This window comes from Ovis canadensis, chromosome 1 (assembly GCF_042477335.2).
Source record: "Ovis canadensis isolate MfBH-ARS-UI-01 breed Bighorn chromosome 1, ARS-UI_OviCan_v2, whole genome shotgun sequence".
In the NCBI taxonomy this organism is placed as follows: Eukaryota; Metazoa; Chordata; class Mammalia; order Artiodactyla; family Bovidae; genus Ovis; species Ovis canadensis.
This window is the reverse complement of record NC_091245.1, coordinates 18,006,691-18,033,171: the sequence shown is the minus strand read 5'-3', so window position 1 is coordinate 18,033,171 and position 26,481 is coordinate 18,006,691. Positions and strand designations below refer to the sequence as shown.

The window sequence follows — 26,481 nt, the reverse complement described above, 5'->3', positions numbered from 1 at the left end:
AATGGTTACTGAGTTAGCAAAACCCGGGCTTCCTCCTGTGTTTCCCCTTTACTCTCCCACCACCATCACACACGCCGTCTCACACTCACAACACTCCCGACACCAAATGTGGGGGTCGGGAGGTTCCTCACAAGCAGCTCTCTGCAACACCAGCTAGTGTCCTACAACCTAACTCCATTTTAATACAATCTTCCCGGAGGAAGTATCAGATCCCAGAGGTTAAGGGATCAGTTCCACGACGCTTCCCCCCGACCACACACACACAAGCCAGTAGCAAACAGTAGGATCCAGATTAGCCGCAACTTCTGTCCAACTTGGTTCCCATGACCTCCTCTCCCTTCAGTTATTTGCTAGAACAGCTCATAGAACTCAGGAAAACACTGACTGATGTTTAACAGTTTACGAAAAGATATGATAAATGACATAAATGAATAGCCAGATGAGCGGATAGATCCAGAGGGTGAGGTCTGGGAGGGTCCCAATTACAGGAGCTTCTAATCCTGTGGAGTCGGGTTGCATCACCCTCCCAGAATGTGGACATGTTCACCAACCTGGAAGCTCTGCAGACCCCTTCTGCTAAGATTTTTATGGAGGCTTCCTCAGGTAGGCATGATCAGTTATTAACTCCATTTTCAACCTCTCTGATGGGGGAGGGGTTATGCAGAGTAGAAGGGAGAATTCCAAGCTTCTAATCATGGCTTGGTCCTTCTGATGACCAGCCTCTATCTAAGAGCTATCCAGGAGTCCACCCAGAGTCACTTCATTAAAACAAAAGACCCTCCTATCACCTAGGAAATTCCAAGGGACTTAGCACCTTGTATCAGGGATGGTGTCAAAGGCCAGATACTGAAACAAAAGATGTTCTGAGTGCTCTAATCACTTTGGAAATTGCAAAGGTTTTAGGAGCTCTGTGCCAGGAACCAGGGGCAGAGACTAATATATATATTTTCTATTATCTAGCATTATATAATTATGATATACTATCAAAACCAGGACTATAACATTGATACTGTGTTATGTATTATTTATAATATGTGCGATATTTTTGTAACCACACCACTATGAAGTTACAAAACTATTTTATTACCACAAGGATCTCCCTTATTCTACCGTTTATAGTCACACAACCCACCCGCACTGGTGTTTTTATTCTCTTAACAGTGTCTTCCAAAGGTTAGAAGTTTGGGGTTGAAAAAGAAAACAAAAAACCCAATGAAAAATGGGCAAATATTTGAAGAGACACTTCACCAAAGATGATAAATGGGTGATGAATAAGCTCATAAAAAGATTTTCAATATTATTAGTTATTGTGGAAACGAAAATTAAAACCACAATAGTACACTTTGTAAAACAGTTCAGCAGTTTCTTCAAAAGGTAGATAAATATATATCTATCATCTGATCCAGCCATTCCTAGGGAGAAATGAAAAGCATGTGTCTACACAAAGAATTCTACAGGAATGTTCAGAGTAGCTTTATCTGTAATAGGCAAAAACTGGAAACAATCAAAATGTCCATTAATAGGTGAATGGACCCTTATGGCAGAAAGCGAAGAAGAACTAAAGAGCCTCTTGATGAAAGTGAGAGTGAAAAAGCTGGCTTAAAACTCAACATCCAGAAAACTCAGATCATGGCATCTGATCTCATTATTTCATGGCAAATGGGGAAACAGACTTTATCTTTTGGGGCTCTAAAATCACTGCAGATGGTGACTGCTGCCATGAAATTAAGACACTTGCTCCTTGGAAGAAAAGCTATGACCAACCTAGACAGCAAATTAAAAAGCAGAGACATTACTTTGCCAACAAAGGTTCATCTAGTCAAAGCTATGGTTTTTCCAGTAGTCATGTATGGATGTGAGAGTTGGACTATAAAGAAAGCTGAATGCTGAAAAATTGATGCTTTTGAACTGTGGTGTTGGAAAAGACTCTTGAGAGTCCCTTGGACTGCAAGGAGATCCAACCAGTCCATCCTAAAGGAAATCAGTCCTGAATATTCACTTGAAGGACTGATGCTGAAGCTGAAACTCCAATACTTTGGCCACCTGATATGAAGAACTGACTCATTTGAAAAGACCCTGATGCTGGGAAAGATTGAAGGTGGGAGGAGAAGGGGATGACAGAGGATGAGATAGTTGGATGGCATCACCGACTCAATGGACATGAGTAAGCTCTGGGAGTTGGTGATGGACAGGGGGGTCTGTTGTGCTGCAGTCCATGGGGTCTCAAAGAGTTGGACACGACTGAGTGACTGAACTGAACTGAGGTGAATGGATAAATATATAAATGTACAGCTATATGATGGGATACAACTCAGCAATAAGAACAGATGAACTATTTATGAACTCTTCATCATACGTGAATTTCAAAATAATTACGCCAAGTGAAAGACAAACAAAACAAGAGTACATAAAATAAAATAAAAATTAAAAATAAAATAAAAAGTGCAAGTGATCTACAATGACCAAAGCAGATCCAGTGGTCACCTGGGACAAGTAAAGGGTGAAGATGAGAGGGAGGATCACACGGGACCCAAAGAAATTTGGGGATGATGTATGCATTCAGTATCTCGATTGTGGTGATGGCTTTACAGGTGCATATCCATGTCAAAATTTAACAAACTGTAGACTTAACTATGTGTAATTCATTGCATGTTTTTTAATATTTCGTTTTTTAATATTTATTATTTATTTATTTGATTGTTCCAAGTCTTAGCTGCAGCACCATTGCATGTTGACTATACCTCAATAAAGCTGTCAAAAACAAACAGCCCAGGGACTTCCCTAATCCACCTGCCAATGTTCAGTCCCTGATACAGGAAGATTCTACACGCCATGGCGCAACTAAGCCCGTGCACCACAACTGTTGCGGCCACCTGATGAGAAGAGCTGACTCACTGGAAAAGACCCTGATGCTGGGAAAGATTGAGGGCAGGAGGAGAGCGGGGGTGTCAGAGGATGAGATGGTTGGATGGCATCGCTGACTCAATGGACGCATGTTTGAGCAAGCTCTGGGAAATAGTGAAGGACAGGGAAGCCTGCCGTGCTGCAGTCCATGGAGTCTCAAAGAGTCAGACACAACTTAGCGACTGAACAACAGCAACTAGAGCCCACAAGTGGCAACTGCTGAAGCCTGCACACCCTAGTGCCCGTACTCCACAACAAGGGAAGCCAGCAGAATGAGAAGCCTACACACGACACCTAGAGTGGTCTCCACTTGCTGCAACTAGAGAAAACCCACTGCTGCTGCTGCTAAGTCGCTTCAGTCGTGTCCGACTCTGTGCGGCCCCATAGACGGCAGCCCACGAGGCTCCCCCATCCCTGGGGTTCTCCAGGCAAGAATACTGGAGTGGGTTGCCATTTTCTTCTGCAGTGCATGAAAGTGAAAAGTAAAAGTGAAGTCACTCAGTCGTGTCCGACTCTTAGCGACCCCATAGACTGCAGCCCACCAGGTTCCTCCTTCCATGGGATTTTCCAGGCAAGAGTACTGGAGTGGGGTGCCACTGCCTTCTCCGAGAGAAAACCCACAGGCAGCAACAAGTACCCGATGCAGCCAAAAACAACAAGAAGAGGAACACAAACAGCACAGGAGAGGGTTGCTGCTTAACTCATGCTCCGTGTGCATCGTGAACTGCTGGTCATGTTTTCATTTCCTCACTCTGGGCCCCCGGCTGATGGAGAAGCTGCCATCTGGCCAGTCCTGATTGCCATGGTGGAGGGAACGCGCATGCGGCCACGCACATGCTAACTCTCAGAGCTTCCACCCGGGAGCAACAAGACCACGCCCACCTTCTGAGGTTCTACTGGATTCTTACGGCTTCAGGATCTCTACGTGTTACTGATGAGTTACAGTTCATCATTATGTGACCCTTTTTAACCCTAGTAATACATTTTCCCTTATAGTCTGGTTTCTTCATATTAAGGTAGCTACACACTGACTTACTTTTGATGAGTAATTGCCTGGGATATCTTTTAAATTCCTTTACTTTCTCTCTGTGTTCTTCAATCTTTATTTATGCATTTTTTATTATGGTAAGAAGATTTAACATGAGATTTACCCTCTTAAATTTTAAATGAACAGTGTTGTTCCTTTAAGCACTGTGTTTTACAGGTAACGCTATGTTGTACTGTAGTTCCTATGGGCACTGTGTTGTCTTTAAAACTTGTTCATCTTGCAGGACTGAAACTTTATACTCATTGAACAGTACCTCCCATTTCCCTTGCACCTAGCAACCACCATTCTACTCTCTGTTTCTATGAGTGTGACTATTTTAGATTAAGTGGGGTTACGCAATGTTTGTCCTGCTGTGACTGACTTATTTCACCTAGCATGTCTTCAAGTTTCATCCATATTATTGCACATGGCAAGATTTTCTTCTTTTTTAAGGATGATCAATATATATTGCATTTTCTTTATGTAGTCTACTTTAATGTATATTTATAAGTGGTTTCTGCATCTTGGCTATTATGAATAATGCTACAATGAATGTAGAGTCTCTTTGAGCTCATTCTTTCAATTATTTTAGACATACGCCCAGAGATGGGGTTGTTAATCATATGGTAGTTCAATTTTTAGTTTTTTGAGGAATCTCCATAGTACTTTCCACAGTGCCTGCACCAATTTATATTTCTACCAGCAGTGTACAAGGGTCCGATTTCTCTGCATCTCACCAACACTTGTTTTCTTTTTTTATAGTGGCCATTTTAACAGATGTGAGGTAACGGTTCATTATGGTTTTGATTTCCCTGATGATTTGTGCTCTTGAACACCTTTTCATATACCTGTTGGCCACTTGCATGTCTTCTTTGTAGAGATATCTATTCAAGTCTTACCCATTTTTTAATCAAATTTTTATTTTTTTAACTGGATTGTGGGGCTTTCTTGTTTATATATTGTGGATATTAACCCCTCAAGTATAATGTTCACAATATTTTCTTCCTACCAATAAGGGGTAAGTTACCTTTAATTTTGTTGATTGTGTCGTTTACTGTTCCAAAGCTTTTTAGTTTTATGTGGTTACAATTGTCTATTTTTGCTTTTGTTACCTATGATTTTGGTGTCATATCCAAGAAATTACCAAGACCAATGCCAAGAAACTTTTCCCGTATTTTTTATTTTAGGAGTTTTACAGTTTCAGGTGTTATGTTTGAGTCTTCAGTTCATAAGGGTTCAATTTCATTGTTTTTATATATGGATACCCAGTTTTCCAAAACCATTTGTTGAGGAAACTACCCTTCCCCCTGTGTATTCTTGGCTCTCTCTCTTTTTATTATTATCATTGATGTATAGTTGACTTACAGTGTTGTTAGTTTCAGGTGTACAGCAAAGTGATTCATATATGTATTTATATCATATTCTTTTTCAGATTTTTCCCATTATAGGTTATTACAAGATACTGAACACAGTTCCCTGTGCAATACAGTGGGACCTTGTTGTTTATCTCTTTTATATATAGTAGGGTATATCGTTAATCTCAAACTCCTAATTCACCCCTCCCTCCTCCTGCGCTTTCCCCTTTGGTAACCTTGCCTTTGTCTTCAATGTCTGTGAGTTTATTTCTGTTTTATAAATAAGTTCATTTGTGTCATTTCTTTATAAGTGATATCATATGATATTTGCTGACATTTCACTTAGTGTGATAATCTCTAGGTCCATTGATGTTACTGTAATGGCATTATTTCATTTTTTATGGCTGAGTGATATTCCATCATGAATATCTATATCACGTCTTCTCTATCCATTCATCTGCTGTGGACATTAGGTTGCTTCCATGTCTTGGTATATAATAATACACCAAGTATATAATAATGGTACTGCTATGAGCATTGGGATGCATGTATCTCTTCAAATGAGAGTTTTTGTCCTTTCCAGATACATACCCAGGAGTAGGATTGCCAGGTCATATGCTAACTCTATTTTTAGCTTTTTAAGGAACCTCCATACTGTTCTCCATAGTGGCTGCACAATTTACATTCCCACCAACACTGAAGGCGGCTTTCCTTTTCCCCATATTCTCTCCAACATTTATTAGTTGTAGCCTTTTTGATGATGGCCATTTGGACTGGTATGAGGTGATAGAGCTACAATGATGTAGCTTTGATTTGCATTTCTCTAATAATTAGCAATGTTGAGCATCTTTTCATTGCCCATTGGCCAACAGTATGTTTTCTTTGAAAAAATGAAACATTCCTATTTAGGTCTTCTGCCCATTTTCTGATTAAATTGTTTGTTTCTTTGATATTGAGCTGTATAAGCTGTCTATATATTTTGGAAGTTAATCCCTTGTCTGATACATCATTTGCAAATATTTTCTCCTGCTGCGTAGGTATCTTTTTGTTTAGATTTCCTTTGCTGTGCAAAATGAATTGTTTAATTATGTCCCATTTATTTTTGCTTTTATTTCCATCACAGTAAGTCTCCTACATTCACACCTTCAAGCTGCAAACTTTCAAAGAGGCAAATGTGCGTTTGCATGCCCGTTCACCTTGTTAGTTCACATGTTTGACGTACATTGTTACATGAGTGCAAGTCATGGAGAGTGATTCCTCCAGCTCTATTCTTCTTTCGCAAGATTATTTTGGCTACCTGGGACCTTTTGCATTTCTGTACAGATTTTAAATTATTTGCTTTAATTATGTGAAAAATGCCATTCAGTTTGAAAAACCTGAATGAACTTTTTGGCTAACCCGATACCAACGGCATTTTCCACATAACTTAGATGTTATAGAAAACCCAAATGAACTTTTTGGCCAACCCAGTTATTTGATAAGATTGCACTGAATCCGTAGATTGCCTTGGGTATGATTGCATTTTAATAATATTGATTATTCCAGTCCAAGAACACAGTAATTATCCTCCAATCTACTTCTTTTTTTTTTAATTTTTATTTTTACTTTATTTTATTTTACAATACTGTATTGGTTTTGCCATGCATTGACATGAATCCACCACGGGTGTACATGCGTTCCCAAACCTGAACCCCCCCTCCCACTCCCTCCCCACAATATCCCTCTGGGTCATCCCCGTGCACCAGCCCCAAGCATGCTGTATCCTGCATCGGACATAGACTGGTGATTTGATTCTTACATGATAGTATACATGTTTCAATGCCATTCCCCCAAATCATCCCACCCTCTCCCTCTCCCTCTGAGTCCAAAAGTCTGCTATACACATCTGTGTCTTTTTTGCTGTCTTGCATACAGGGTCATCATTGCCATCTTTCTAAATTCCATATATATGTGTTAGTATACTGTATTGGTGTTTTTCTTTCTGGCTTACTTCACTCTGTATAATCAGCTCCAGTTTCATCCATCTCAACAGAACTGATTCTGTTCTTTTTAACGGCTGAGTAGTACTCCATTGTGTATATGTACCACAGCTTTCTTATCCATTCATCTGCTGATGGACATCTAGGTTGTTTCCATGTCCTGGCTATTATAAACAGTGCTGCGATGAACATTGGGGTACATGTGTCTCTTTCAATTCTGGTTTCCTCAGTGTGTATGCCCAGAAGTGGGATTGCTGGGTCATATGGCAGTTCTATTTGCAATTTTTTAAGGAATCTCCACACTGTTTTCCATAGTGGCTGTATTGCCTTCAGTTTCTTCCATCAGTACCTTATAGTTTTGGGAGTAGTCTTTTGCCCACTTAGGTAGGTTTATTTCTTGGCATTTTATTCTTTTTGATTCAATTGTAAATGGAATTGTTTCCTTAATTTCTCTTTCTGATATTGTTAGTGTATAGAAATGCAACCGATTTTTGTATATTAATTTTGTATTTGACAACTTTCCTGAATTCATTGATGAGTTTTAGTAGTTTTCTGATATGTCTTTAGGATTGTTTTTTAATTGAAGTATAGTTGATTTACAGTGTTGTGCCAATCTCTGCTATACAGCAAAGTGACTGAGTTATACACACATCCTTTTTTATATTCCCTTCCATATGATTTATCACAGGTTACTGAATCTAGTTCCTTGTGCTATACATTAGGACCTTGTGATGGATCCATTCTGCATGTAAGAGTTTGCCTCTGCCAACCCCCGAATCCCAGCCCCTGCCTCTCCCTCCCTCACCCCCCTTGGCCACCACAAGTCGCTCTCTCTGTCCACGAGTCTGTTTCTGTTTTGTAGGTAGGTTCATTTGCGCCACATTTTAGACTCCCCATATAGATGATGTCGTATGGTATTTGCCTTTCCCTCTCTGACTGACTTCGCCTAGTATGATAATCTCTAGTTGCATTTAGGACTTTCTATGTGCAGTATCATGTCATCTGCAAAGAGTAACAATTTTACATCTTCCTTTTAAATTTGGATTCCTTTTATTTTGACCTCTGATTGCTGTGACTAAGACTTCCAAAACTCTGTAGAATAAAAGTGGTGAGTGTGGGCATCCTTGTCTTGTTCCTGATCTTAGAGGGAATGTTATCAGCTTTTCACCATTGAGAATGATGTTCGCCGTGGGTGTTATTGGCTCTCTTGTGAAAGATCAGGTGACTCTGTGTGTCAGTTTCTTTCTAGGCCCTTTATTCTGTTCCATTCTTCCATGTGTCTGTCTTTATACTGATACCTTACTATTTGATTACTGTAGCTTCATAATATTAATATATTTTGAAATCAGAAAGTATGATGCCTCCAGCTTTGTTCTTCTCTCTTAAGATTGCTTTAAGAAACCTTGAGGGGGGAGCCTTTTGTGGTTCCATGTGAATTTTAGGATTTTTTTCTATTTTTGTTAATAATGTCAGGATATTGATGGGGATAGCACTGAAGAGTGAAGAAAGGCTAAAGGACCCAAGTTATACTTTGGGTAGTCTAGACATCTTTAAAGCACTGTCTCCCCAAGATGAGCATGGGGTGCCTTTCCACTCATTTGCACCCAGTTTCCTTTATGTCTCTTGCCTCCTTGGTCAAGTTTATTCTTTCATATTTCATTCTTTTTGATGCTATTGTAAATGGGATTATTTTCTTAATTTTCTTTTCAGCTAATTCATTATTAATATATAGGAGTGTTGTTACAAATGCGACTGATTTTTGTATGCTGATTTTTTTATTCTACAACTGTACTGAATTTATTAGTTCTAACAGTTTTTTCATGAAGTCTTCGGGGTTTTCTACATGTAAGGTCAGTTTATTTGTAAATAGAGAAAAATTTACTTCTTCCATTCCAGTGGATGCCTTTTGTATCTTTACCTATCTACCTTTCTTATGCCACAGAAATAAGAAGACTCATAAGAGACTTCTGTGAAAAATTATGTGCCAGCAAATTGGATAACCTAAAAGAAATGGATAAATTTTGGAAACTTATAATATATCAAAGATGAATTACAAAGAAACAGAAAATCTGAACAGACCAATAACTCCTAAAGAGGTTAAATCTGTAATCAAAATGCTCCCAACAATAAAAGGTCCAAGACCAGATGGCTTCATAGGAAAATTCTACGAAGTATTTAAAGAAGAATTAACACCAATCTTTCTCAGTATGGGGAGATTTTTGACCATTATTTCTTCAAACATTCTCTCTGTCCTTTTCTCTCTCTTTTCTCTTTCTGGAACTCCCATAATGCATATATTGGTTTACTCTGTGTTATCCCATAAGTCCCTTGGCTTTTCTTCACTTTCTTTTTCGTTGTTGATCCTCTGACTCTAAATAATTTCAGATGACCTTCTTTGAGTTTGCTGATTCTTTCTTCTGTTTGATCAAGTGTGCTGTTGAACCCCTCTAAAAAGATTTCAATTCACTTAATTGCATTCTGTAGCTCTAGAATTTGGTTCTTTTTTTATAGTTTCTCTTTGTTGGTATCCTCCTTTTGTTCATGCATCATATTCCTGATTTAATGGACTGGCTTCATTCAGGGGAAGACCTTTAATAGCCTCACTAGAGATTCTGGGGATCTCTGAAAACATTTTTGGTGGATACAACTTCTCCAAGCTTGTGTAGCAAATTTTCCAATTAGAGAGGGCTGCTGGTTTCTTTTTCATAATCTCTTGCTCCCTCTGGTGTCTGTCTGTGGCCACTGAAAGTTCTCTGGTGCTACAGCATCAAGCCACCTCACCAAACGGGATCACGAAGTATGTTGATCCCTGAGTCAGGAAGATCCCCTGGAGAAGGGCATGGCAAGCCAATCCAGTATTCTTGCCTGGAGAATCCCATATACAGAGGAGCCTGGCAGGCTACAGTCCATAGGGTTGCAAAGAGTCAGACACAGCTAAAGCAACTTAGCACGCAGGCACATGCTGGTTTCGTCTCGTTTTCTTTTTTGCAATCTCTTGCTCCCTCTGGTGTCTGTCTGTGGTACTGAAAGTTCTCTGGTTCTACTGTCACAGCAGATGGTGACTGCAGCCATGAAATTAAAAGACGCTTGCTCCTTGGATGAAAAGTTCTGACCAACCTAGACAGCATATTAAAAAGCAGAGACATTACTTTGCCAACAAAGATCCATCTAGTCAAAGCTATGCTTTTTCCAGTAGTCATGTATGGATGCGAGAGTTGGACTATAAAGAAAGCTGAGCGCAGAAGAATTGATGTTGTGGTGTTGAAGAAGACTCTTGAGAGTCCCTTGGACTGCAAGGACATCAAACCAGTCCATCCTAAAGATCAGTCCTGGGTGTTCATTGGAATGACTGATGCTGAAGCGGAACCTCCAATACTTTGGCCACCTGATGTGAAGAACTGACTCACTAGAAAAGACACTGATGCTGGGAAAGATTGAAGGTGGGAGGAGGAGAAGGGGACGACAGAGGATGAGATAGTTGGATGGCATCACTGACTCAAGGGACATGAGTTTTGAGTTAGCTCTGGGAGTTGGTGATGGACTGGGAGGCCTGGTGTGCTGCAGTCCATGGGGTCGCAGAGTCGGACACGACTGAGCGACTGAACTGAACTGAAGCCACCTCACCTAGCAGGATCACAAAGTATGTTGTGCTCAGTGGCATCGCAAGTATTTTGGCTCCGCATCAGTATCGCAAATCAAGGGAAACAGAAACTAGTCCCCTGACAACCCTCTGAAAAGCCAGAACATTGCATGCATATTCCACTCTTCTTCCCAGTCTCATCCCAACCCCAGAAAACCAACCCACGTTGAGCTGTGCTTGCTTGTGGGTTTCTGGAGTTCTCAAAAAAGGTATTTTGGTCTGTACATTGTTGTTAAGTTGGTGTCTTGGTTTAAGACTGATACCTGGGACTTCCTATTCCACTATCTTGCCGAGATCATGGCCTCCTCTCTTTCTTATAATATGGTATTTTATCTAAAACATCCAATCAATTATTGGATGTATTTTAGCTTTAGAGATGCTAAAATGTGGAGGAGACATGACCAATGGCAAGAGTAAGACATCATACATAGTATGATGAGCCACAGTCTTACTATAGCAGAAACTCACCTGTAAATATCAGGATGAAAGATTAGGGTGCTGTAATAAAGAGACCAAACAACACAGTGGTTTGGAGTACAAAAAAAAAAAAATGTGTTTCTGTCTCATTAACAGCTGTGAAATGTGCATCCAACTAAAAATGATTCCTTGTTTATCTGAAATTAAAATTTAACTTGGTGTCCTGTGCTTTATCTGGCAAATCCACACTAGGACATTGTACAGTCTGCAACCATCAAAGTTGGGTTCCTGCAGGTTACAGCTGGTGAAAAAGGGAAAGAAAATGATGTGAAGGCACGCTTGCTTTCCTGAGTGCCTTGGCTGAAGAACGTCCTGTATCATTTCTGCTCATTTTCCATTGGCAAGAACTTAAATGAGAGGATTACATCTAATGGCAAAGGAGACTGGGAAATACTAGTTAAGTGCTCCAAATAAAATAGGTGGACAGATTTTGGAGAACAGTCAGCAGTCTTCATCATACGAAGCTGATCTTCTGTGTCACTTATTTCCTCTTTCCCTATCTCTGTATTTTTGCCTTACATTTTAGGGGCTTTTCTCAATGTTATCTTCCAAGTGGTTTCTTGAATATCTTATTTTATCTATCAAATGCTTAATACCCATAAGGGCTTCCCAGGTGGCGCTAGTGGTAAAGAACTCCTGCCAATGCAGGAGACATAAGAGACGCGGGTTTGATCTCAAGTTGGGAAGATCTCCTGCAGGAGAAAATGGAAATCCACCCCAGTATCTGCCTGGAGAATCCCTTGGACACAGCCTGGCAGGCTACAGTCCATGGGGTGCAAACAGTCAGACACGACCCAAGCGACTTAACACACAATTTTAATATCCAAAAGCTGTTTCTGATTTCCAGTTGGTCTCTTTCCACTAGCAACCTTCTTGTTCTATAGAGGTAGTATCTTGCCAGATCTCCCTGAGGATATCTCTAGAGTTTTTAAAGATTCTATTGTGCCAGAGAGCCCAGAAATAAGCCCACACCTTTATGGTCAATTAAGTTCTAACAAAGGAAGTGAGGATATACAATAAGGGAAAGGCAGTCTCTTCAATAAGTGGTGCTGGGAAAACTGGACAGTAACACGTAAAAGAATGAAATTAGCACATATTCTTACATCATATGGAAAAGTAAACTCAAAATAAAGACCTAAATGTATAACCAGAAACCAAAAACTCCTAGAAGAAAGCATAAGCAGAAGTCACAGCAGTATTTTTCGGGATCTCCTAAGGCAAAGGAAATGAAAGAAAAAATAAATGGGACCTAATTAAACTTAAAAGCTTTTGCACAGCAAAGGAAACCTCAACAAAAATGAAAAGTCAACCTAATGAATGGGCAAAAACATTGACAAATTATATGTCCAATAAGGGGTTAATATCCAAAATATATAAACAGCTCATACAACTCCACATCAAAACAATAAACAATTTCAAAATGTTCAGAAGAGTTAACACACTTTTCCAAAGAAAGTATGCAGATGGCCAATAGGCATATGAAAAGATGTTCAACACCACTAGTCATCAAAGAAATCAAAACCACAAGATATCACTTTATACCTGCCAGAATGGCTATCATCAACAAGACCACAGATAACAAACGTTGGCGAGAATGTGAAGAATAAGGAAACTTGTACACTGTTGGTGGGAATGTAATTAGTGCTGCCACTATGGCAAACAGTAAGGTTTCTCAAAAACTAAAAATAGAACTACCATATGACCCAGCAATTCTATCCTGGATATATAGCCAAAAAAAGACAAAAATACCAATTCAAAAAGATAAATGCATCTCAATGCTCATAGCAGCATTATTTACAATGGCCAAGATATGGAAACAAGCCAAGTGTCCCTCAACAGATGAATGAATAAAGAAGATGTGGTGTACATATATATATATATATATATATACACACACATACACACACACATGCACACACACACATATATACATACAGTGGAATATTACTCAGCCATGAAAAGAATGAAATTTTGCTATTTGCAATAACATGGATGGACCTGGAAGCATTATGCTTAGTGAAATGAATCAAATACTTTATGTTATCCCTTATATGTGAAATTTAAAAAGGAAAATGAATGAATATAACCAAACAGAAGCAGACTCACAGAAACAGAGAGCAAACTAGTGGTCACCAGTCGGGGAGAGGGAGGGACAAGATGGGGTTGGGGACTAAGTTACTAACTACTCTCTATAAAATGAAGTACAAGGATATATTGTACAGCACAGAGAGTATAACCAATGTGATCATTTTAAATGGAGTATTAGCTATAAAAATCCCGAGTCACTATGTTGTATACCTGAAACCAATAGAGTATTACAAATGAACTATAATCAATTTTTTTTAAATGATTCTACTGGACTTCCCTCGTGGCTCAGACGGTAAAGTGTCTGCCTACAATGCAGGAGACCTAGGTTCAGTCCCTGAGTCGGGAAGATCTGGAGAAGGCAGTGGCACCCCACTCCAGTACTCTTGCCTGGAGAAGCCCATGGACAGAGAAGCCTGGTGGGCTGCAGCCCACGGGGTCGCACAGTCGGACTCCACTCACGTTCACTGTGCCATTATAACTTTCTGTTGTCCGGAGTCACCTACTCTGTTTACGTTGCCTCTCACGCTTCTAACTGCCTTTATAATTCTAGTGCTGCGGATTGTGTGTTCACAGAGTCACAGACCAACGATCTCAGTAGTGGCGCTGGTTGCTCCCGTTGCTGTGTTCCTCCGCGGCCGTGCCTGCTTCCTGAGCGGGACCATGAAGAACATTCGGCAGTAGAGTTTTCTGTCGGGAATTACTACAGGGTGAGTGTTTGGGTGATTCTTGGTGGGGAAGGGTGGGGGGCTTATAAATGTCAGAATAACAAAAGTTTTATTCTGAGATGTCAACACCGCATTAAACACCCTAGATTTCTCCTAGGGACTCAGTGGATTTCCATAGAATGATTCTTCTTGGTTTGGCTGTGTGTGTGTGTCTGTGTGTGGTGTGTTGCTTGTCTGAAAGTAAGTGCCAATCACTCTCCATTTTGAAGGCTGAGGGGTAGGGGACTGACTGGTACAAGCTTCTGCACAGAAAGAGCTCCTACCAGCGCCCTCATTTTTAGGTCCACTTTTCATGTCTGTCCTCGGACATGACATGAACTGGTTATGAACTCAGAGCCTCTGTGGGATCTGGCCAGGAAGACTGGCTGTCACGTCCATCACCTACCTTCTGGGCCATAGCTTCCTCCACTCTGCTGAACCACAAATGTGTTGTCATCCACTTCTAGAGAGGTGTTGACATTGCTTCACCTGCCACCCCCTCTCCCTGCCATTCTCTTTGCTGTTAGGTGTTTATATTCTTATTCTGTCCTTTTAATGGGAGTCTCAGAAAGAAGTGGAAACCACTTGTGCTCACATGACCATCTTGAACCCTTAATATGTTCACGTGCTTTGCAAATCTTCCAGGATATTTGTCGTTTGGATTTTTTTTACAACTGCTTTTTGGAAGAGACTCTGATGCTGGGAGTGATGGGGGCAGGAGGAAAAGGAGATGACAGAGGATGAGATGGCTGGATGGCATCACTGACTCGATGGACGTGAGTCTGAGTGAACTCCGGGAGTTGGTGATGGACAGGGAGGCCTGGCGTGCTGCGATTCATGGGGTCGCAAAGAGTCGGACACGACTGAGCGGCTGAACTGAACTGAACTGTACCACTGTCGCCAAGAGTTGGACACAACTGAGCGACTGAACTGTACCACTGTTAAGTGGTGAGGCCTTTGTTCTGCTGAGTCCCTTGATGTGTTTGCATATACAAATTATCAGAAGTTGAGGACAGCTGAACAGCTTTTTTATAATAGAGTAAAATGACCTGGAGTTTCCACAGCAATCTGAGAGAGGAATAAGGACAGTGATGGGAGGAAAGAAGGGCAAGTTAGTTCCACTCCCTGATGAGACCCCTCCGCAAGATTCCCAGTCTCTCGAAGGGATTTGAGCTGTACAAATGCCTAATGTGACAGGACGTTCCAGGGAACTCATAAAGGTGCTTAGTTCTGTGATTAAGCAAATAGAGACAAACAAGTGATGAAATAAAATTGATATTTTATGGTAAGACAAATTTTTAAATAAAATTTTTATTTTCTCCTCTCCCTCCCCTTTACTTTGTTATGCGCCTGCACTGACCAGACCTCATTTGGAGATAACATTTCTTCTTAATCTCATCAAGGGTTATAACTTTCTGGGAGAAAACCTTCCTTCTTCATCTTGGAAGGGGCCATGATGACCCATGGCCCACTGCTTGCTTTGTACACACAGATCTGGATTGTGTAAACTGTCAATAACAATGCACAACCCTCTATCTCAAAAATTTATATAACTTTTCTTTGGCCTCTAATGGGTGGAACGGTTCTCGGAGCTTTCTGAGAGGCTGTTCCTGAGTCATAATCCTCAGTATGGCTCAAATAAAATTTTCCATTTCTTTCTTAGATCGCCTGATTAATTTTTTGTTGACACAGAGGATTACACAGACCACAGGAACCTCAGGCATGAATGTGATCATGCTCTCTCTTGGCTTTAAAATTCTCTACCATCCACAACCTGAAATTCTTTATCCTGGCATCCAACACCCTTCAGGACCCAGTCTCCAACTACCTTACCAACCTCATCTTCTCACCCAGGACAACCTTCACTACCTCAAATATTTCACTGTTCCCTAAAACACTAAAGCTTCCCTTCCATCAGAAATAGCCTTCCTCTTCTTTAACTAGTAAACACTTACTCATTCTCCAAGACCAGATTCAATCTCTCAGCCTTCTCCTCTCCTGTGAAGAGTTTAGGCATCCTGCCTGTGTTCCCCCAGCACCTTGTTCAGAAGGGAGTTTCCCTTCCTCTGAGTTCCTAGCAGGAAGGACTGTCCTATTCACTCCTGGGGGCCAGTGTCCAGTACAGGCCAGGTTAGGGCCCTCCCCGGGGCTGCTCCCACAGACCCCTGGGCACGACTGCGAATGACACCTATCATCCTGCCTTGGAACGCTGGGTTTAAGTGCCAATCTCCCACAGTCAGAAGGAATGACTCAGAAAAACAGAGTAGGAATTACTTTTTTTGAAAGGCAAATTTACACTTATAAAGGAAATCTCTATTTGTGAGGGTGTCTCCCTCGCTGCACTAGGAGAAAACAACTAAATAGTAAGAGAATCTTACTGATGGGGAAGGCAGACACTTAATCCGCATAACAAACCTTAAGCTGTTTACCCTGCTCTTCCTGGCAACCTCCTGGAACTGGCTGGCTTCCTCACCCTCACCTTTATTTGTCTTTGGCTAAAGATGGTATTTAAACTGCTGGTTTAGGCCACGTAGGGCTTCCCAGGTGGCTCAGTGGTAAAGATCGCAGGAGATGTGAATTCGATCCCCAGGTTGGGAAGATCCCCTGGAGAAGGAAATGACAACCCACTCCAGTATTCTTGCCTGGGAAATCCCAGACATAGGAGCCTGGTGGGCTACATGGCGTGGCAGAGTTGGACACAACTGAACACATCAGACCACCTAGGTGAGTTCACTCATTTTCCCTGGGTGTCTCTCAGGTTTGTGAAATATACACATGAATAAACTTGTTTTTCTCCAGTTCATCTGTCTTTTGTGACATGGGTTTCAGGCAAGAACTCTGAAGGGTCAAGTGGTAGTTATTTTTCACCTCTTCCTGGAGGCTCCTCCCTCTCTCATCACTGGCCTGCTACTGCAGGTGAAGGAGCTCTGCAGCCTGTACCCTGGTCTGGTGTCTCACATTAGGGTTGGTGAAAATTAAACCCAGGGTAGAAGCCTCGGGGGAGTAAGCTGAGACCCAGGGCAGTGTCCCAGAGCAGAGGAAAGAGTCCGCTTCTCAGTGTCCAATGAAGAGGAAGAGCAAGCCCTGGTTGTCCCAGGGTCCCAAATCACCCCGGGGACTAGAGCAAGATGTTGTACTGCCCAGAAGACAACCTACTAGGGAGGGAGAACAAGGAGGAGCCTCACAGGGCTCCAGCTGATCCCTGTTCTTGTTCAGACCTCACCCGCAGCAGCCTGGCCTCGGCTCAGTACACCCCATCTTCTCCAGGAACATCGATCCCTAGGCCAGGCCAAATAACCGTGACAGAGATGTGAAAGACCATCCTGCTGGGACAGGACCCCTCTAAGGAGTAGTGGGACCTGACAGGGAGTCAGGGTCCAGGGAGCAAGGTTCAATTACCATGTCATTAAGAAGGCCTTAGGATCAGGTCTGGGATGGTTAAAATCCCAGGTGAGCCACCTAGTGGCCACATGACCTTAAATGAGCAAATTACTTAATTGAACTGAACCTCGATTTCGTCGGCAAAATGGCAACAATAATTACCTTGCAGAACTATGAAGACTTAAAATTAGGATCAATAGTAAATGCTGTTATAATCACCATTTCCCAATAACCAAACCTGTGTAGGGCTGGTTCCAGGCCTATCTTCTGGGCTCCATCAAAAGCAATCCTGTAATTTGCCTGCACTATGGTGTTGTGAGACAGAATGGGAAAGAAGTATTGTTACCCAAATCGTAATGGGGTGACGTCTCTCTGTGGACTAGAGACCGGGAAAATGCCTTGATTCCTAGGAGTACTGGATGGTAGGTGGCAAGACCTGCAGGTAAAGGTACATGTGGGTCTCTCCTTTCATCTGGGATCTCATAGCAGAAGGAACCCAGAACTTTCAGAGCATAAGGAGACCAGGGGTGACTGCCTATCCCAACAGAAGTCGGGACCCATGAGCTCTGGCTATGGCTGTGTTGATGTCCCTTAGATCTTTCCTATCATAGAGGAGAGTTCAGGGGTCAAGGTCCTCCAGTGCTGAAGGAAGAGAGAGAGGGCCTGTACATAGGCTATGCGTGCTCAGCTTTTCCCTTCTCCACACCTGCCCACAACATCTCTTCCCTGCTCTGGATCCTCTCAGGAATCCAGTTAGAACTCCGTTAGGTGAGGCAGGGAGAAGTCCCTGCTTCCTGACACGTAATAGCTGCTTCATAAATGTTGGTGGATGGAACTGAATTGCATGCATGCTGATGGGAGAGGAAGGGGCTTCATGTGAATTCAGTCCAGGGGCAGGGAGGCTGTGGGTGGTCACTACACGAGGATCAAGTGCCAGGTGTTGATGGGAGCCCCACCCTTCCAGGTTTGCCTGCTGTTGAAACCTAGCAGCCACCCCACACTAGAGAATACAGAAGCCATATCCTCACTGTCAGTACTCCTAGTAACTAGGAGGAAGCCAGAGGAACAGAATGGGGATGGAGGAGAGAAGGGGAAGGGAGAAGGGAAGAGGAAAAAGGAATGAAGAAAAGGAAGTTAGCAAAAAAAAAAGAAATCAGAGAGTGAATGAATAGGCTAATCAGAACTCAATAGCCTGGACCAACACCAAAAGAAACGGGTAAATGAAATGGGCCAGCAAGCTCAAAGCAGGTCTTACTGGCAAGACTCCAAGTCATAGCAGTTGTCACTGAGGCTCTGGGTCTGGAAGGTTAATGTTACCGAGCTCCCCAGACTGAGAGACCAGCAGACCTAGCTTGGTAATGAGCAAAAATGAAGAGCTGGCCTAACTGGAATCCTAGCTCAGGCATTAAGTCAGGTCATTCAAACCCTCAGCATTTCCTTATCTTCAAAATGGGGATACTGCTACTTTACACACTAGTCATGCAAATCAGAAATAACTGGACCTCAGTAGGTGTTAGATGGCAACTTCTAAGGTTTATTTTTGGCCACATGGCATGAGAGATTTTAGTTTCCCAGCCAGGATCAAACTCGCAGCCCCTGCAGTGGAAGCAGTCTTAAACCACTGTACAGCCAGGAAGTCCCTGGCAACTTCTATTATTAGGGAGCAAGTTATACATACAAGTTGGGTGACTGTATGTTTAAAATACTTTGTATGAAGATTTTCAAGGAGCAGTAAAATGTATACGAAATAAAAGTGCTTGGTAAACTAAAAAGGACCCTACAAATATCAGGGAATTGTTTGGAAATCATCTTTTATGGTTAGAAAAAATAAAGGCACATCCCCTCCTGGGTGGATGGCAGGATCCCATTGTAGTCAGGTCATCAGCTGTGCCAGGCACATTCTGCCAGCTGGTGACAGATGAAGAAGGCCCCTCACTCTGGAAGAACAAAACCCCAGAGTGGCCAGAGACGGGAGTCTTTTGGATTTGTTGGAGGAAATCTGGGTGAACTCTATAAACTTTAATGCAGAAAACACTGAAAACTTGCCACATGGAGCCAAGCCTTCAGAAGGGCAGGAAGCCACCTGACCTCTACCAAGCTGTCCCAACCTTAGGAACTAAACTGCTGCTACTAAGGGCAAAGACTCTCTCTAGGTTCATCTTGTCCCACCCCTCAGCCCCTATTCCAAGTTACTATCCTATTTCCTAGGCACAGAATAGTGTCAATCAACTATCAGTCTAAGTTGAAAAGGTTCTCATGCTTGGCACTGACGTCCCACAGCGCAAAGGGTCCGGGACTGTCTCAAGAGGCCGTGCGCTAGCTCCCGCTTCTAGGAAATCAGCTGGCCCCAGGCCAGCTCCCTGAGTGGCTTCTTCGGAAGCCAGCAAGGTGAATGCAGTGAAAGAGCGTCAGCTCAGAAACAAGGGGGACCCAGGCGTGAACCCCGGCTCCACCAGCATTCCCATCCTGTGACCACAGCAGGCGATTCCGCCTCTCCTCACTTGTCTCCTCCACATCCGCCCCTGCAGCTGCTGCAGCACTGGATGAAGAATGGGAACGTGGCTGTGGCCTCCAGGGCGCACAGCAGACGCTCAGTTACTACCACTCCCCCCTCTCTCCCCTTCCTCCTCACAGACCTCAGTCAGCTGCTTCCTTCCGCTTTTCAGAGCAGTCGCCCATTCTTTCTTGAAATTCAACTCCCTTCCAGAGTGGTGGCAGTGCGACCATCTCCCCACCTCTTTGATGCCCCCAAATAAGTACACAGGCCCTTTTCATTAAAGGGTTTTACTGCTAATCCTGGGGAAACAGATGCACGCTGGGCTGGGGGTGACAAGTCACACACCTGAGGGAATGTGAAGGTCCCTGGATCATGGCTCCTTGAGGGTTTCCCTTTCATTCCTAAAGTAGGACCTCAGACCTCTTCTCCAGGCCTGGGAAGCCCCTTCCTCCCTGGCCAGCTGAGGCACAGCGGGCGCACCCCTGCAGTGCGCCCTAAGCTCAAGCAGTCCATATACAATAGAGGCCCTCCAGACAGTGATGCTTATATCACAGGAACTTCCTTAAAGGCCCGGGAAGGTCACCCTAAGGATATAAGCAGGTACTAAGCCTACCCTATTTCTTTCACCTCAAGGAGATGAAACTAAGATAGAGTCCTCTGACTATCTCTACCACAAGAAATTGGCCTGAAAAATGTAGATTTTTACTCAGAGTCCCTTCTCTGACTTCCTGGAGATCCTGGCTTCAGAGGCAACAGAAAACCCTTTTCCAAAATGGAAGAAGGGCTTGAGCTCAAGGGGGCAGCAGCGGCTCCTAAAGACCTTTCTGTGCTAGGCTGGGGCCCCTTGCCCTGTCCTCGCTCCCTCGGCCTCTTCAGCTGGATTCTCTCCCGGCCTGCTCCCCCCGGTGTGTTTTCTGGTGGCGGATGAGGTTGGAGCTGCGGGAGAAGTGCTTCCCGCACGCGGTGCACCGGTAGGGCTTCTCGCCCCTGTGGGTCCGCTGGTGCGCCCCGAAGTTGGAGATGTCGCTGAAGGTCCGCCCGCACTCGGAGCACTCGTAGGGCCGCTCGCCCGTGTGGGTGCGGTGGTGCACGCCGAAGCTGGAGCTGTTGCTGAAGCTCTTCCCGCACTCGCAGCAGATGTAGGGCGCGGGCTCCAGGTGGGTCCGGTAGTGCACGGCCAGCGCCGCGCTCTGGCCGAAGCTCTTGCCACAGAGGTCGCAGCGGAAGGGCCGCCGGCCCAGGTGGTCCTGCTGGTGCGTGGTGAGGTCCGCGTGCCGCCGGAAGCTCTGCTCGCAGTTGGGGCACTTGTACTGCTTCTCCTCCAGGTGGATGCGCTCGTGCCGGATCCGGTTGGAGCTTCTGGAGAAGCTCTTACCACACTCGGAGCACTGGTAAGGCTTCTCGCCCGTGTGGATGCGCTGGTGTGTCCTCAGGTTGGAGGTGTTGTTGAAGGTTTTGCCACACTGGACACATACGAAGGGCTTCTCATCCACCTCGGGCCTCCGATGAGCAGAGAGGTCCTCTGGCTCTGCAGCAGAGACAGCGACTTCCTGCGTTGGCTCTTCTGGACCGGGCCCTTGTGGCCCCTCCGACGGGCTTGCTTGCCCAGGCTCTTTTTCCCCGTCCAGTACCTTGGAGTCATCCACTCTCCATGGCTTATTACCCCGTTCCCCTTCCTCGGGCAGGTGCTGTTCTGGGCTCTGCTCCTTCTCACTGCCCATCTCTGAACCCTGAGAATGAACACAAATGGCCAACACCTTTATTCCATGGGTCAGGCCAGCCCCCAGCGAATCTTCTATCCTGGGTTGATTCTGTCCCAGTTCATGATCCCTATAGAAAGAACCATTTCATTCCATTAACTGAAATACTCGGAAGAATGCCTTTACTAACTTTCAAGTGACAAACCTCCACAGATACATAAAGTAACCCACCAGAGCAAAAGGAAGGCCCCCAGCTTTGTCCACCCTCAAAAGATGTTATTTGTGAAATTTGCATAATGTCACTTATCTTACTACCACACTAAACCAAAACAGTCTAGACTAATTCACCTGCAAGTACAGGACCTTCCATTAGGGGGTGAGTTTGATTTTTCTAACTAAGTTAACAGAAATTCCCATTCTGTTTAACCTTTTCTGGAAAAACCTTCCTTACAAGTATCCCTCTATCTGCCTGCTTTCAAACTGAAAAGAACAGAGCCTCTAAGTCCTGAGGTTCTCCTACCCACTCACAAGGCCCAGCTCTGCATCCTCTCAAGTGCTCTGCCACCGTCCCTTCCTCATCTCCCCACAGTCTAACGAATAAAGGGGGACATCTGGGTCCTCCAAGACCCCCTGCAGGGGCTGCACTGTGTCTGCTCTGCCTGGGCAGTGCCCACTTCCACTCACACACCCCAGAGAGCAGCGCCTACACACACAGTCTCACACCACACACACAGTCATACTCACCAAACACACACAGTCACTCTTACAACACACGTGCATATCATGCAGTCACACGTACACAGCCACACACGTACCAATCACACACACCATACACAGCCCTCCCATACACAGAACCACATACATGGCTACACAACCACACACCATACACACAGCCAGCTGTACTCTCACACCACACAGTCTCACAGGCACACACTGCCCCCCCTGCCCTCCTGCCCCCAACACAGTGCCCAGGCCTATTGTGCACACGTCAGTAGGCGCTCGCTGAGCCACACAGACTCCTTTAGAGTCCCTACAGGCACGGACGGCAAATGAGGGGGAGAAAGACTGACAAGAGGAGAGCGGTGTTTCCTCGGAACCTTGAGGAAATAACGGCACTTCAAAAGGCAGAGCGGACTGGTGGAAATACCGCAGAGTGACATGAGCAAGGGGATGAGGGAGGCGAGCCCAGGCTACGATGGGACACTGAGGACGGTGAGTGAAAGACTGGCAATTCTTCATCCTTTGTGGAAAACAACAACAAACAATAATGGAAGGGACACCAGCTACATTTAGGGCTGGATCCCAATGGTGGCATACACTGTCTTTACAACTCTGCAAATTACTCAACCACTCTGGGCCTCAACTCCTGTATCACTGAAATTGTGATACCAACTGACACAGCAGGACTGTTAGAGGAAATGCCTACCATACGCTCAGTGTAAACTGTGGCACGTACTAGTCATTCAGTACATGACAGCTGCGACTAACTGTTGAAGACGCTATATGCTAGCCCTGTAAAGAAGGCAAGAATGAAAAAGATTCCTTACATGATCGTGTTAGGAAAGGAAAAAATTCAATTAAAAAAATGGTACAGTGTATATAATCTAAAATGTGAAACATGGACAGTACGTTAAACCTTTAAGGAGTGGGGTGGGGGAGTGGTTAGTAAACTTATTCTGTAAAGGACTAGCGAATATATATTTAGTAAATATTTGGGGGTCATAGGATCTCTGTTGCAACTACTCGACTCTGCTGTTGTATCATAAAAGCAGACATAGAAAATCCGTAAATGACTGGGTGTGGCTGTATCCTAACAAAACTTTATTTCAAACAAAAGAAAGCAAACTATAATCTACCAATCTGTTAAGAGTGTTTCTTTTTTCAAGAATCTAGGTAAGTAATGTTTAAAAAAAGAAAGCTGCTTCACTTTCAAAACTGCAAAAAAAAAATCAGAAACTATTCCTTGATACTTAATCACTATTTTCTGACCATCCCTTTAAAAATTACAACCCCTCCAAAACAAAAAGTTAAAAATAAAAATTAGAACCCCTTTCCCCACACTCAGTTCCCCCTTGCCCGATAGCATTTCTCACCTTCTAATGATCTGTTCTTTATGTCTATTATTTAGTATAAGCCTCCCCCTGCAAAACATAAGTCCCATTAGGGCCAGGTTCTTTGCTTTATTCATTAATGTAAACCAAACTCCTAGAGCAGTGGCAGTCATACACAGAAGATCCTTAATAAATATTTGCTGAATAAACTGAATGAAGACCAGGCCTGTCTCCACAACCCATTTCATGCTTACTTGTGTCTATTCTCACCCACCATTCCTTAGCAATCTCTTAACTCCTGCTCACTTCCTCCTTTATGCACTCACAGAGTCTTGTACTGGCTTTTATGGTGTTTTATCTGTTTACAAATTTGTTCCCACTATTAGTTTATAAGCAACTTGTGGGCAGAGACTGGTCATTTTGGTAATGTCTCCAGCACAAGACCTTGTGCTCAAAATTTTTTAAGTATCAGTGAATGGATATGACCTTAATTAACCTCCTACTCCTGTCCATCCCAGCTAGGGCTCCAATATCTCTCTATGCAACAAGCTACACGGCCTCCACTCACTGCCAACCCTACTATACTGAGAATCCACAATATACCAAGCTCTGACTCTTCCCAGAGCTGAATGCTGGGTTGAATAAGAAGACTTAAGACTATAGTCACCACCCTAAAAGACTTTATGGTACAGTGCAGCGTCATGGGCCACTAACTCCAAAAACTGTCATACATGTGTAGAAGGTTAAGTTCCAGACGAAGCAGGAAACTTGTAGTTTGCCCAAGGGCAATGAGTGGCAGAGCTGGGAGCCATGCCCATCGCTCCAAAGCCAGTGCTTTTAAGCGCTACACCAGTAATAAATACAGTCCCCTGGGAGTTCTGATGACACAGGCATATCTCCCTGAAGAGTTCAGGGATAAGCAGCTTCGTGGAAAAGGCCGTCTTTGAGTCAGGACTTGCAGGATGGATGAGCAAGACTGACAAAGATGGGGAACCCACCATCTACTAAGAAGACAGTGCCAGGTAAAGAAGCATTTCCATATCACATTTCAGAGATTTGGGGAAAAAGGGACTCATGGGGTTTGACTTACCAGGAGGTTCAGAGGTACAGGGAGGGCCACAGGTGGAAGGGACTGAGACCGTGTGGAAAAGGATCCAGATCTAACAAGTAAGAGCCAAGAAGATGGGGCTGGTGATCAGAGATGCTGAAGGCCAAGGGCCTGGGTTAGATGGAAGGGACCAAGCTGGAAAGTGGTCTGAGGAGCCTTTAGGGTCAAGTCAAGACTTGGAGGGAGCTTGGAAATATCAGGGGAAATGTGTGAGAGCACTGCGAACTGAACGGGGGTGAGGGGATGGATAAAGAGTCAGAGAGAGAAGAGGACCAAGAGAGTCAGAGGGTCCGAGGAGACTGGTCAGGGTGGGAACCCGACCCAAGAGGCTGGGTTGTGTGCAGCCGGGCAGAGTCTGAGGTTGGAGCGTTGTAGAGGAGCTAAGTTCAGAGCTGCCGGGCGGGCGTGGGGCCGGAGGGGTGGGAGAGAAAGAGAAGCTGACCCCGAAGATCTGGTCAGTGGCAGCGGGACTGGGTACTCAAAGGCAAACAGAAGGGCGGGAAGGCAGGGGCTTGGAGCCAGACGCTGGCCGTGCAGGCCGGGGGAAGGGGCCAGGAGTTGGGACGAGGGACCACAGGGCCCCGTTTGCTCCCCAGTGGGTCCGCGGAACAAAGCCACAGCCCCAGCTGCCCGGTGACAGGAAAGGGACTAAGCTGAGAGCTCCCCGCGAACCCACTAGCACCTCCCCACCGCGACCTCGGGCCCGACCCCAACCCACCTAGCTCCAGCGTCTCGCGGTCAGGAACAGTACCGCCTCACTGAGCCGGGGGGCGGAGCCGGAACCGGAACCCGGAAAGGATCCGCCCTACCTCTTCAGGATTGGTTCCTGAGGATTCCCTTTCCTTTCTACTGGCTGCCACAACGCTAGAATCCCTGGCGTGGCCTGCTGGGAGTCGTAGTCCTGTGGAAAATAATAGGCTCGGAGAAGAAATTTGAGAAGTTTAGAATTTAGTGGTGGAGACTGGATTCCCTTTAAGGTCGAAGGCTTCCTGCTGCACTCCGGCGTTAAAAGCCCAAACTGCGGGCCACCAGTGTGGGAAGCAGTAGGCTACGTAGCGCTAACCTACATGATCTGCTGCTGCTGCTAGGTCGCTTCAGTCGTGTCCAACTCTGTGCGATCCCATAGACGGTAGCCCACTAGGCACCCCCGTCCCTGGGATTCTCCAGGCAAGAACACTGGAGTGGGTTGCCATTTCCTTCTCCTAGGGGTCACGAATTCAGAATTTCTTCTTCACTCTAAATTTGACACCCTTGGCGGCCCTGTAGACATCCCCGAACCCAGAATCCCGCGCCCCACTGGAGGTTTATAATTTAAAGTCAAAGGATTTGGGAACTGGAAAGGAGTCTATTTATTTATTATGCAGTATAGTTAGGGGGCTTCCCTGGTGGCTCAGAGGTTAAAGCATCAGCCTGCGATGCGGGAGAGCTGGGTTCGATCCCTGGTTGGGGAAGATCCTCTGGAGAAGGAAATGGCAACCCACTTGAGTATTCTTGCCTGGAGAATCGCAAGGACGGAGGAGCCACGGGCTACAGTCCACGGGGTCGCAAAGAGTCGGACACGACTGAGCGA

General features: G+C 44.4%; 1 protein-coding gene and 1 long non-coding RNA gene across 7 annotated transcripts in view; one reads left to right on the top strand and one right to left on the bottom strand.

Annotated features, from left to right (window-relative positions):
• LOC138439628 (uncharacterized) overlaps positions 1 to 15,498 on the top strand; it is a 38,961-nt gene extending 23,463 nt beyond the window's left edge. Inside the window, exons 3-4 of the long non-coding RNA XR_011256783.1 lie at positions 14,044 to 14,177; positions 14,820 to 15,498. This is a non-coding gene — a long non-coding RNA (uncharacterized lncRNA). The remainder of the gene's footprint in view (positions 1 to 14,043; positions 14,178 to 14,819) is intronic.
• Positions 15,499 to 20,323: 4,825 nt separating this feature from the next.
• ZNF691 (zinc finger protein 691) lies at positions 20,324 to 26,115 on the bottom strand. Of its 6 annotated transcripts, none has more exons than XM_069588534.1 (4): positions 25,630 to 25,666; positions 24,894 to 24,963; positions 23,846 to 23,893; positions 20,324 to 21,882 (listed from the first exon to the last, which is right to left on the bottom strand). In XM_069588534.1, the coding sequence occupies exon 4, from the start codon at positions 21,771 to 21,773 to the stop codon at positions 20,925 to 20,927; it is 849 nt and encodes a 282-aa protein (XP_069444635.1). In that variant the 5' UTR covers positions 21,774 to 21,882; positions 23,846 to 23,893; positions 24,894 to 24,963; positions 25,630 to 25,666; the 3' UTR covers positions 20,324 to 20,924. The 6 variants fall into 6 exon arrangements, with proteins under 6 accessions (XP_069444635.1, XP_069444653.1, XP_069444644.1 ...); XM_069588552.1 differs by having other exon boundaries at positions 20,324 to 21,782; XM_069588543.1 differs by lacking the exon at positions 23,846 to 23,893 and having other exon boundaries at positions 20,324 to 21,782; positions 25,630 to 25,701.
• Positions 26,116 to 26,481: the final 366 nt, after the last annotated feature.